Here is a 13863-nt window from a genome sequence, read left to right as displayed (position 1 = left end):
TTAAGTGAAATGTGAAAACCACTGCTTTGCTACATGCTTTAGCATTTCTTACATAAGCAGGAATTCCCAGGGGCTACTACATTTTCAAGGAAGGCTGAAATTTAGTCTCACAGCAAGGAAAGGCTAGAAGGAAAAGACTAGCCAAAGGGGTTTCCCAACAGTCGAAATAAGCCAAAGAGCAAACAATCCACAGACATGACTGACCAAAATCTCTGTAAGGGCAAAGTGGCCTTGGAAAACCGTTTCCTTTAATCACAGAACATTATTAATAAAACGAGACAGGTAACAGCATCTGTCTCTCAGGAATGTTTCAGACATCAGTGTTTCTTTATAGGAACTAACTATCTATTAGGGAGGTCGTAAATGTTTCAGCATCCACTGTAAAGGAGGATTCACCAAACACGAGGCTCATCTGTATTTATTCAGATCTCATGCCACCAACCCAAATCTTCTCTCCTTCTCAAGCAACTTATGTCCAGTCCAGTTTCCCAGAACCTAAGCCCTATCTTATGTCCAGTTATCGACTATAAAGTCCTTGAATATCCTGGACACTGAATCTACTACAGAAAAGAAAAGCAGCATGCTGCCACAATACCAATGCAAAGAGCAGAAGAAATGGACATCCATCTCTATCAGCACTGCTAACAGCCAACAGCAGAAGCTCCACTGTTGTGAGAGCTCTCCCAACGTCCCTGAGTCAATTCTCTAAAGCTAAGTGGAGCGAGTCACAGAGCTGCAGCTGTCTTCCTCTCAGCCGTAAAGGCCCCCACAACCTTAACTGTACCTTTCTAATTATGGATGCCAGAATATTCATGCTTATACTTATGCCATTTTCCCGATACTTTAGTCCCTTATTTTCTTTAAGACTATTAACTGTCCAAAGAAAAACAGAGAAAGGAACAAAAGCAACAATGTATCAAGTTTACAGAATATGCAGAAGTAAAATATGATACAAAGGATCACAAAGGACAGGAGGCGTAAATGAAAATGCACTGTTTTAAGAGTCTTATGTTGCTCATGAAGTAGTGTCATTTTCACTTGAAGATAAGCTGTGCTACATGAAAGAAACATGTTATAATCTCTATAGCAGTGCCTGGTGAACAGAAGTATAATGTGAACCAGATATGTGATTAAAAATTTCTAGAAGCCATCATTTTAAAAAAGTAAAAAGAAAGAACTGAAATTAATTTTAATAATATTTTTATTTAGCTCAATATATCCAAATTATTATTATTTCAATGTGTAATCAATCCTTCAAAATCTGATGTGTATTTTAAATTTACAACACATCTCAGTTTGGACTAGCCACATTTCAACTACTCAATAGTCACATGTGGCCAGTGGCTACCCTTGGACAGTGTAGCTCTAGAGCAGGAGTCAGCAAACTTTTCAGTAAAGGGACAGATAGTTAACATTTTGAGTTTTGTGCGCCATAAGATCTCTGTCATAACTACCCAAATCTCCACTGTAACGCAAAGCAGCCATAGGCAATATGTAAATTAATGGGTATAGCTGTGTTCCAATAAAACTTTATAAAAAGATGTGGGTCAGATCTGGCTTGTGGGCTATCATTTGCCAACCACTACTCTGGAGCAATGACTAAAAGAACAACAAAAAGAGGCATAAGCAAAAAGTCAATAGAGAAGATAAAATGGGATGCTAAAATATCAGTAAATACTAAATAATAAACAATTCATCCAAAAGGTGACAGAAAAGAGGAACAGAGGGACACAGAATAAGCAGGACAAATAGAAAATAAATACCAAGATGGGAGACAAACCTACTTGTATCATTAATTAGATTATAAAAGGCAAGGATTGTCAGAATGCATAAAAAAGCAAGACCCAACTATTTTGGGTTGTTTACAACTATGCTGGCTGTTTACAAGAAACACACTGTAATTATAAAGACAAACAAGTTGTCAGTAAAAGGCTGAATGCAAACAGCAGGCATAAGAAACAAGAGTGGCTATATTAATATCAGACAAAACAAACATCAAAAAAAAGATTATTACTAGAAATGAATAGGAATACACCATACTGATAAAAGGGGCAATTCATTAAAAAGACATAACAATCCTAAATGAACATATACCTATCAAAAGAGCTTCAAAATACATGAAGCAAAAAATTTATATAATTAAACAGAGAAATAAACAAATTTACAACCATAATTGGAGATTCCAACACCCCTCTCAGTAGTTGAAAGAAAAAGTAGACCAAAAAAAATCAGTGAAGATACAGAAGATTTGAGTAAGACCATGAACTAACGTAACCTAAAATGATATTAATGGAACATTTACCGAGACAGACCATAATGCCAGGCCATAAAACAAGTCTCAATAATTATCAAAAAAGTTCTAAATAACTCACAGGTTAAAGAAGAAAGCAGAGGGGAAATTAGAAAAAAATTTGTAATAGATGATAGTGAAAAGACAACATATCAAACTATATGGGATGTGGCTAAGCAGAGTCTAAACGAAAATTTACAACTTTAAATGCTTTTATTAGAAAAGAAGAAATGAAAAAAATCAGTGAGTTAAGTTCCCACCTTAAGAAGCTAGACAAGGAATAACAAATTAAACGCAACATAAGCAGAAAAAAGTAAGTAGGAACAAGAGTATAGATAAATGAAAAAAGAATAGAGAAAAACCAATAAAGTTAAAAGTTAGTTCTTTGAAAGAATTAACTGATAAATATCCAGCAAGGAAAAAGCAGAGGAAATACAAATTACCAATATCAGGAAATTTTAAAGGGAAACAATTAAAGATCCTACAGATATTAAAATTATAATGGAATATTTAGAGCTAATAATTTTATGCTAATGAATTTGAAAACTTAAAGGAAATGGAATATTCCTTAAAAAACACAGATTATTAAAAGTGATACAAGAAGAAACAGAAAATCTAAATAGTCTCAGATCTATTAAAGAAATTGAGTTCATAATCAAAAACCATTCCACAAAAAAACTTTATGCTCAGAAATTTAAGAAAAAATACCATACACACCGTCAGAAAATAACAGAAGAGGAATTTCCTAACTAGTTTTATGAGGTCAGCATATGCTGATGCCAAAACTTGACAAAGATATAAAAGAAAATTACATTTTAATATTCCTCATGAGCAAAGACACAAAAACATTTAACAAAATATTAGCAAATCAAATCCAGCAACACGTAAAAAGGATAATACATCATGACCAAGTGGGATTTCTCCCAGGAATGCAAATCTGATTAAGCACTCAAAAACCAATCAGTGTCATTCAAAATATTAACAAAATAAAGGATGAAAACCACATGACAATTTAAAAAGATACAGAAAGAGCATCTGAAAATATTCAACATCTATTTTGATACAAACTCTTAGCAACTTGAAATGGAAGGGAGCCTGAAAGGACTCCTGAAGGGAACCTCAACCTAAAAAAGGACTTGCATAGATAATCTAAGAATCATACTTCATGGGGAAACACTGAACTTCCCCTCTCTAATACTGGAAACAAGGCAAGGATAGCCACTCTCCCCACTTCTATTTAACAATATACCAGAAGTGCTAGTCAGTGCAGTTAAGTCAAGAAAAAGAAACAAAAGACATAAAGATTGGAAAAGAAATAAAACTGTTGTTGTTAATAGCATGCCAACAAGATTGTGTACATAAAAAACTTTGTGGAACATTAAAAAAAAAACCTATCAGAACAAGCCAATTTTAAAAGGTTGCAGTATACAAGGTCAAGATACAACAATTAATTATATGTCTACATAGAAGAAGCAAACAATCTGAAAATGAATGAATTGTTTTAAGAAACAATTCTATTTACAACAGCATCAACAATATAAAATATTCAGAAAGAAAATTAACGTAAGACATATAAGACCTGTACAGTAAAAACTACAAAGAAGGCCTGGTGAAGAAAAAGATAAGATGATTCTAAAATTTATTTGGAATACAAAGGAACTTGAATAGCCAAAACAATTAGAAAAAGAAAAACAATGTTGGAAGGTTTATGCTACCTGATTTTAAGACTTCCTTTAGTCATAGAAATAAGAAAATTGGTATCGGCATAGAATAGACATAAAAATGAGTGGAACAGAAGAGTTCAGAAATAGACCTACATGTACATGGTCAATTTATTTTTGACAAAAGTGCCAAGTCAATCTAATGAGGAAGGAAAAGTCTCTTAAACAAATGTCGCTAGAACAACAGGATATCCATACAGAAAAAAATAAATCATGACTCCTACCTCATTCCTTATACAAAATTAACTTGAAATGGACCATGACTTAATGTAAAAGCTAAAACTATAAACCTTCTAGAAGAAAACATATATGAAAATCACCGCAGTCTTGGGATATGCAAAGATTTTTTGGACAGGCATAAAACCCACTAATCATAAAAGAAAAAATTCATAAACAGGACTTCATCAAAATTAAAAATATCTGTTCATCAAAAGACATCACTAATAAAATGAATAGGCAAACCAAGTCTTGAAAAAATATATTTGCAGCACATATATCTGACAAAGGATGTGTACCCAGAATACATAAAAGAACCCCTACAAATCAACAGTAAAAGACAAACAACCCAAATAGAAAATGGGCAAGAGACTTAAATATCCACCTCAAAAAGAAGACATCCGAATGGCCAATAAGCACACAAAAAAGTGGTCAACATCATTAGTCACCACAGAAAGGCAAACTAAAACCACAATGCAATACCATCTTATATCCTCTACACTGGCTAAAATAAAAAGATTTGACAGCAGTAAATTCTGACGAGGACGCAGAGCAACCGGAACTGTCATATAATACTAGTGGAGTATAAAATGGTACATTCAGTTTGGAGAACTGTTTGTTTTTATAAAGTTTAACATACACCTATCCTAAGAGCCAACAATTCTAGTCTTGGGTATTTACTCAAGAGAAATGAAAACATACACCCACAAAATTGTTTTTACAGAAATGCTCACAGCAGCATTATTTATAATGGTCTCAAACTGGTAACAACCAAAATGTCCACCAACACGAGAACAGGTAAATGTTGTATATTCACACAATAGAATACTACTGAGCGATAAAAAATAACAAACTCCTAGGCCAGCCCGGTGGTGTAGTGGTTAAGTTTGAGTGCATTTAAAAAGTGTGGAGGGCCCAAGGTTCACAGGCTTGGATCCTGGGTGTGGACCTATGCACTGTTTATCAAGCCATACTGTGGCGGTGTCCCATATAAAGTAGAGGAAGATGGGGACAGATGCTAGCCCAGGGCCAATCTTCCTCAGCTAAAAAGAGGAGGATTGGCAACAGATGTTAGCTCAGGGCTAATCTTTCTAGAAAAAAAAAAAACAACTGATACGCACAATACCAATGATGAATTTCAAAAACATGTTAAGCAAAAGAAACTAAACACAATACGATTATGTAAATATGATTCCATTTTTTATAAATTCCAAGCATAATAAAATTAATCTATAGTGATAGAAATTAGAAATGGTTGCTTAGGGCAGTAGGGGCTTGGGGTGCTTGAAAAGGGGCACAAGGAAACTTCTGGGATAGAAATGTTCAGTATCTTGCTTTGGGTGGTGGTTACACGGGTGTACACTGTGAAAACTCGTTGAACTAAACATTTTATATCTGTACATTTTATTGTATGTCCATTATACCTCAATTTTTAAAATCTCTAAAAAACCATTTAAAAAGTGTGGAAGGCAATCCAAAATATTAAAAGTGATTCCTTCTGGGTAGTGGGATTATGGCTATTTTTTCCTCTGTTAATTCACACTTTTCTAAACTTTATAATTTTCTATAATGAACCTTCCTTCTCCTGTTTTCTATACCTATGTTAGTGTCACAAAGATACCAAAATGTTACTAGTATTTATCTTCTGAAAGTAGGATTCTGGGTAATTAAAGGAAGTATGCATCAAGTTCTCTTTCTATAGCAGGCAGGTGGTTCGGATCCCCACATGGGCTCTGAAAGGAATTCAGAAGCCCAGGCAGAGGCCCCGTGGCATACTGAGAAGAGGAAGGGATCACACACAGAAGAGTTCCGCTCTGAACCTGGTGCTCTCTCTGAACTGGTGGGCAAGCCATAGAGTCTCCATTTCCTCACGCTTAAAATGGGAAGAAGAGGTGTCCTGTCTGCCTCAAGAGCGTTTTGTGAGTGTTAACTGAAATAGCTGTGGTCTAAAAAGCACAGAAGAAATCAAGGTGGTAGCAACTTTTGCTATTATATGAAAAGTTAGAAAAAATTCTTTCCCAAAAGTCAGATTTATTACTTACAATCCTGTAAGAGGCAACAAGAAAAGCTATTGCTAGAAGGACTCTGCCCTTTCAAATAGACAACCGAGAATTCTTACCTATTGGTGTGGTGATAGTGGTTATGCAGAGCATAGGATACGCACTGCGTGTTTAACCGCTTTCTCTCAACCTCCTTCCAACTATCTTCTGTCCACTTTCTCTTGATCTGCTTCTCCTCATGCTTTTTTCCCACATACTCAGCATAGGTCTGGATCCGATAGCTTTCTGCATATTTGCTGGTATTGACAGCTACAAGGAAAAGAAAAAAGACCTTGTAAACAAGAGTCTGGCCTAGCCCCAGAGACGTCACTGAGGTAGTCAGGACCCTGGGTTCAGGTCTGAGCTCCCACTTTGGCCCTGCCACGTAGAAGCCAGGTGGCCTTGGGAACATTCTATAGATTCTCCAAGTCTGAGTTTTCTCATCTGGAGAAAGAGAGAGGCACTGCTCCCCAACCTCCCTTACAGTGTGAAAGTGCTCCGTAAACTGTAAAGAACCGTAACTATGTAAGTAAAATATTAATTTTCAAAGCATTTGCAGGTCACATTACTCCTCAAAAATTATTCATTTTCAGAGTAAGAAATTGAAAAAACAAAACCACCAAGAGAAAACTGTAAACTCTCACTTATTTTATTAAAACTAAAAATGACAATAAAAGCTATACTGACAGTGGTAGTGATCATTGTGTCAAATACTGAAGATCTACCATATGTCTGTGCCCAGTGTTTTACATACATGGTTCTAATCTTCACGATACACTTGCGAGGGAGGAACTGTTTTTTCTGATGAGAAAGCAGGGGCAGAGACGTCAGATGATTTACTGCAGGCCACACTACGAGTGAGTGGAGCAGTGCTGGGATGCAAAACCCAGGGTCAGGTTACTCTGACCCTAAGGCCCGGGCACTCCTTGCTGCCCTGTACCCCTCTATGGATCCTGCAAATTCAAGACATCCCTATAATACTTGAGACACGCCTCTTCTCTCACTTTTAAAGACTGCTAATGCTCTGTAATGTGCCTCTGACTGGCAGGAGTACTTGAAAGCTGGAGCCTATTCCCTCCTTGGTGTTAATGCTTGACTAAGGCCCAGTCAGCTCTGCTGTAATCCCTTGCTGTCTCCTTCTTGGAGGCTGGTGGGATGGAACATGCTGGTAGTGTCGGAGTGAGGACCCATGGAAAGTCTGCTGGTGGATGGGTACCCATTTGTTGGTTCTGGCTTACGCAGTTTGAGCGGATATTCTCCTAGCCCACTATCACTGCCAACAGTTATTACCCACAGTGGCAGTGAGATAGTCCGGCCACACTGGTAGGGGCTCTTAGGGGCAGACTTGATACCTGGGTAGCTGCAACAGCTCCACGACGTCTGAAACAGAATCTGTACACCCACTCCTAGCAAAGTTTTGGTACAGAGTAGTTCTCAATAAATATTACGTGAATGAATGCATGGCAGAAGGCAGCAAGTGGTGATGAGCATGCAGTCTTTGAGCACCTCAGAACTGTCAAGGGACTCTAGTTTATTAGGGACCTTAAATCAGAGGGAAAGACAGTCGGATGAGAGGCAGATGCTCCACATATCCGACACCTGACACTTGTAATATTCACTCTAAGAGGACCAGATTTGACGAAAACTTCTCTGCACAACAGTGGTTTACAGAATGTCATGCCCTAAATGTTTAGCCATCTAAAGAGCAAAACAAGGGGCCGGCCCAATGGCACAAACGGTTAAGCTCGTGCGCTCCGCTTCGCCTGCCCGGGGTTCGCAGGTTCGGATCCCGGGCGCGCACTGACGCACCGCTTGTTGGGTCATGCTGTGGCGGCGTCCCATATAAAGTGGAGGAAGATGGGCACGGATGTTAGCTCAGGGCCAATCTTCCTCAAGAAAAAAGGGGAGGATTGACATCGGATGTTAGCTCAGGGCTAGTCCTCCTCACAAAAAAAAAAGAGCAAAACAAAACAACAACAAAAAGGAAAACAAGAAAAAAAACTCTACTTCTTGAAGAAACACAAATTTTTACTACGAAGTTTGCTGTATTTTTCAAATATTCACTCTAGAGTTAAAGAGGGAAAAAATCCTCAGAGTCTTAAAGAACTTGCATATTATACAAAGTCTCCCAAAGAAGTAGAGTAAGTTACTGAAATGTAAACTCAAAACAGCATATTCTGACTCACTCACGGGGACATAAACCGAGCAAACACCCAGTGCTGGAGATGTGCTGTTGACCAAAGTCACTCATGTCAGAGAACCACAGAAATAGGATCCTTTCTTTAAAACCTTACCCTCAAGACAGTTCCTTTTTCTGCTTTCAATGGGCCACATTCCTGACTTTTTCCCCTCATTTATCTAACCACTCAACAATTTATACATTCAACAAACATCATCCATCTGTGCTACCATCCAGTAATTGCTCACTGAGTGTCTGTCCCAGAGACTATGCTAGGTATTTGGTAAAACAATACACAATTTCCACCCTCTTATGCTCACCCTGTCACATGCAAGCTTTATGTATGATGAGCTTTATGTACAGAGCTGATGTCCCTATAAGCTTGAGACCACCTACTAAAACAGGTTAATCTACCAATGCGATACAAAACGAGAACCCACACCTTCTACCACCATTATTCTGTACTGATGGTTGGCAAATGAGCATCTCCTGGAAATTCCTCTTTAAATTTCATTCCTTAATTCAGCAGATTTATTTTGCAAATGTGCCCAAAAGGGATGACACCTGCAACACTCCCTCTCCCGAATTTAATTTGGACTGCCAAGTGAGAGCAGGCTTAAGTCAACAGTCCCCATGAAAGCAAAGGTGATGATAGGGTCATAAAGGAGCCAAGATGATCTATTTAACAGTATCTGATTGTTTCTGATAATTTAGCTCTCAGCCCATGGACAAATGTTACAAACAACTCCCTAACTACGGTCGGGGAATTCATCTGAGCACGTTTGGAATTAGGATCACTTAAAAGGGGAAAATAACAACCCACTTTTCACTGTTGGCCTTCACACGGCAATAATTTACCAGCATGCCTTCGAGTCCCAGCAGCTTTGCAGCTCCTGGCCTTTAATCTGGAAGCCAAGCTCTGGCTCACAGCCACCCCTCTAATGGCTGAATCAGCAAGATGAATCGGCTGTCAGCCGCGTCCTCCAGCGAGTCCAGCTCCCCTGTCAGAAGCAGCAGGCTGCTTGGTAACGCTAACCTTCTCCAAATTTGTCAGGGAAATGATTCAAGGCCAGCTTTCGGTCGTGCCACTTTGTTAAAGCCACTGGGGGAACCAAATACACAGAGAGCCCTCCCTGTTTCCTTGGAGGTAAGTGAGAGCAGTTCCTCTCACGGAACAGTCTCGTCCACTCCCGGCTTCATTGTGCCGGGGCCGCTGTCTCTTGACACTCTGCACACATGGTGGCACTTACTCTTCGCAAGAACCCCAGGGGGAAGGGATGTTCCAGTCGGCACCCAGGTCAAGAGACTGAGCACCAGGGAAGCCCAGCAGCTTGCTCAGTCTCGCAGGTAAGCAACAAAGCTGGTCTGCAACCAAGACGTGGTTCTTTAAAAAATGAAATACTGCCACACATCTGCCATATATTTGCGTGTATTTATGTGTCTGTTTAGATCGATAATTATAAAATACTTCCTTTACTAAGAGTTTTAAAAAAAGTATTTAAAATTCTTAGATTTTTTCCTAAAAATTTAGAACTTTCCATTACTGTCAAGCAAAGTCTCTCCAACTAAGTTTAGATACATTATGTTTATGGACAAGAAGAGTTAACATAAGATGTAGATTCCTTCCTAAATTGATCTATAGATTTAATGCAACTCCAGTAAAAAAAAAAAAAAGCCAACATTTTAACAAAACATTGAAAAAATTTTAAATGAAATTAAAAACAAATCTCAACAGAAAACAGAGCAGTGGTAGACAGGGACCAGGGGAGGTGGTCAACTACAAAGGGGATGAGGGAATTTGGGGGGTGAAGGAACTGTCCTATATCTTGATTGGAGTGGTGGTTACATGACTGTGTGTGTTTGTTGAAGCACAGAACTGTACAACAAAGAGGGTAATTTTACTATATATAAATTATACCTCAATTATCCTGTGGTATTTGAAAAGTTGATTCCAAAATTTAAATGGAAGAACAAATGGGCCAACAACAGCCCATTTCTGAAGAATAAGGAAGGAGGACTTGCCTTGCTAGCTAAAAAAACTTATTATAAGCTCAAGTAATTAAAGACAGTGTAGTAATAGTGCAGAGATAAACAAAATGACCAACGGTATAGAAGAACCTAGAAATACAGACGTATGCATCTGTGAAACTTTGATTTTCAACAGAGACAGCATGACAGACAGTGTGGAAAAGGAAAAGTTGGAAAAATTGTTTATCCATAGGAAAAAAATGAAATTGGATTCTTACACCATGCCGAAAAATCAACTCCAGATGGATGAACTTAAATGTCAAAAGCAAACTTTTAAAACTTGAAAAGAAAATATAAGTGAATATCTTTCTGAGCTTGAAGTAGGAAAGAATTTATGAAGATACAAAAAATGTTAAGAATAAAAAAACGATCAATAAGTTTGGCTACATTAATATAAAAATTTTTGTTCCTCAGAAGACCCTCTAAAGAGAGTGAAGACAAGTTACAAACTGGGAGAAGATATTTGTAACACATGTAACTGAAGGAGGATTAGCACCAGAACACATAAAAATGCCTACAAATCAGCAAGAAAACACCCAACAGAAAAATGGGCACAAGACGTGAAAAGTATGCATAGTCATTTCACAGAAAAGAAAGCCTATAATGCCAATAATTATATAAAGAGTTGCTCAACCTCAGGCAAAAGCAAATTATGAGCACAAGATGGTATTTTGTAGATTTGGAGAGGGAGAGGGAGGCGGAAAGATGGGTGGGGAGGGAGAGAGAGAACAAAAAAAAGGAAGAAAATTGATTAGGACAATTTTCAGGAGAGTGGCTGCCGCTGGCAGGGAATCAGGAGGATGGGCGAGGGGAGGAACAACAGAGAGATGTCATTTATTAGCAATATCTTAGTTCTTCGGCTGAGTGGTGGATTCACAAATGTTCGTTACATTTTAAACAAACGGTTTAGGTTTTCTGTTGTTTCCCTGTGCAACTACTAAGGGCTATTTCCAAAACAGGCTGTCCAGGTTAGAAGGTCTCTGTATGACCAGGTAAAAGTTACTCGTTGTCTTTGGTGATCGGGGGGTGCCCCGAGTGCTCCCTGCGGTGCGCACGAGCAGAGCTGCTGAGATGCCAGACCTCTTACACCTTCCTCAGGAAGCTAAGGAGGTTTGTGCAGCCTGGTTGTCAGGCTGCTGGAATGAGTTGATTCCAGCAACTGTGGGGGGTGGGGGTGGGGCGGGGGGTGGGGGGAGCACTGGGACACTGCTGAAGCAGTTACACACCATTAGTCCTGTGTTTTTTACAATGGCTATCCTCAGCCAACATCCATTTCTCAATTTCTAAGAGAATTACCTATATTCTTATTAACCCAATGGTTACAAGAAAGAAATATTTATTGGACACTTACTCTGCCAGGTACGGAAAATCCTGTAAGCATTATCCTGACTTCACAGATAAGGAAACTGAAGCTCAGAAGTGACCAGTCCAAGGTCCCAAAGATTACAAGTGTTTGGGCTGGGATACAAACCAAAGCCAACATTCTTTTCATGACACCACGTGCCTTGGAAGGGTCCCAGATGGTGTCATTGAGAGTTAACACAGGCAAATACATCTGTCTGCAAGAGAATCAGAGTCTGCCCATCTCGCCACACACCAGTTTTGTGTAAATAGCAGAAGGAATCTTTGCGTGATAACCTGGTATGTTAACCCACCACCAGAAGTGACATGTGCCCAGTGGCCTCTGCCAGCTTTGCAGGCCCAAACCCTACTCCTCGTACAGCAGGGTGTGCTTTAATCACTGGTACCGACTTTGGACGCCCTGTCAGATGGCCTCTCCTTATTCCTCCACAGTGGCCAGCGTGGGGCCCTGCACTCCTGTGCTCTCATTCTGGGTTTTCACGCCAAACCAGGATGACCCCAAATGAGGCTCTGTGTTTGCTTGTTTACTTAAATATAAACATATTGGATACAAAAGTTTTCTCACATTCCATATAATTTTGATCAGGTTTGGGTTTTCAACAGAGTAACCACTTCTCTACTTTTACCAGGTGGAGAATGGAGGGTTTTATCTTGGATCCTACTAGAGAGCAAACTTTAAAATTTTTAAAGAAAGAAGTTAAAAACAAAACACTCGGGGCTAGCCCGGTGGCCTGGGGTTCACAGGTTCAAATCCCAGGCACGGACCTACCCACCACTCATCAAGCCATGCTATGGCAGCATCTCATACACAAAATAGAGGAAGATGGGCATGGATGTTAGCTCAGGGCTAATCTTCCTCATCAAAAAGAGGAAGATTGGCAAAGGATGCTAGCTCAGGGCTGATCTTCCTCACCTGGAAAAAAAAAAAATGGGGCAGGCGTAGTGGTTATGTTCACATGCTCTGCTTCGGCGGCCCGGGGTTTGCCGGTTTGGATCCCAGGCGCGGACCTGCGCATTGCTCATCAGGCCATGCTGTGGCGGCATGCTACGTACAAAATAGAGGAAGATGGGCATGGGTGTTAGCTCAGGGCCAATCTTCTTCACACACACGCAAAAAAAAACCACTCAACCCTAATGGTCACTATGAACACTTTCCTGTGTTCAAAAAAATGATCTTAGATGTATTTCCTGGCAACCCATCCAAGGGACTAGGCAGATTCCAAAGTGTATGCAGGAATCGGTGAGCTAACAGAAGCATGCTGAAATATAGCTATTTCCAGTGTGCCCAAATAGGAAAAAGTGGGCAAGCCAGCCCAGAAAATGAGAGCCCTCTGTTTTACCCTCTCCAGTCCGTACTTTCCCTACTGACATGATCCATCCTCTCCTATAAAACCCTTCAGAGTCTTCAAGATAAAGCCCAAACCTGCCAGTGTACCACACGGGGCCCTCAATAATCATCGAGCTCTGCCTGGCTCTCTCATCTCAACTCTTACCCTCTTCCCACATTCACCCGACAGGGCCAGACACTCTTTGAGGGAAGGGACCATACCTTATTCATCTTTGTAGTGCCTCATTCCTACCATGGTACTTTTGCAGGAATTTACTCTAACATTAAGGAAGGAAAGGAAGGAAGAAACACAGCTTTTATATCTGCTGGCAGCCTGTTTCTACGTAAGAGAAGAAAGCCAGAACCAGGATACATATTCACAAAATTTTCAGTTAAAAATTCCATCTTCAAGCCTGATCTAGTGGACAAAAAGCCCTGGATTAGAAACGAGAAGCTGGCTCTGACTCTGAAGAGCAGGTTCCCCTGGGAAGTAACAATCCTCGCAAACCGCCACACCTGAGCCTCACAGCAACGCTGGGAAAGAAACGCAGCGCCAGGGACAGACTGCGAGGCCGACTGCCTTGCCTCAGGCACACGGTGAGGACCCAGGGCTCGTGATTCCTTGTCCCTTCTTCTTCCTTCATACAGCGGGTACTTTTAAGTACTGAGGCTGAAAGAGTGAAAACTAAGACATGTGAAAG

General features: G+C 39.8%; 1 protein-coding gene across 3 annotated transcripts in view; it reads right to left on the bottom strand.

Moving 5' to 3' along the window:
* The window catches only part of PARN (poly(A)-specific ribonuclease), a 156693-nt gene that overhangs the window by 36614 nt on the left and 106216 nt on the right, over positions 1-13863 (bottom strand). For all 3 annotated transcript variants that reach the window (XM_058570015.1, XM_058570016.1, XM_058570017.1), the window contains one exon: positions 6347-6536. In XM_058570015.1, the coding sequence (XP_058425998.1) occupies positions 6347-6536 (190 nt within the window). The remainder of the gene's footprint in view (positions 1-6346; positions 6537-13863) is intronic.

This window comes from Diceros bicornis, chromosome 26 (genome assembly GCF_020826845.1).
Source record: "Diceros bicornis minor isolate mBicDic1 chromosome 26, mDicBic1.mat.cur, whole genome shotgun sequence".
Lineage (NCBI taxonomy): Eukaryota > Metazoa > Chordata > Mammalia > Perissodactyla > Rhinocerotidae > Diceros > Diceros bicornis.
The sequence above is the reverse complement of the archived record's forward strand: the minus strand, read 5'-3'. Positions and strand labels throughout refer to the sequence as shown.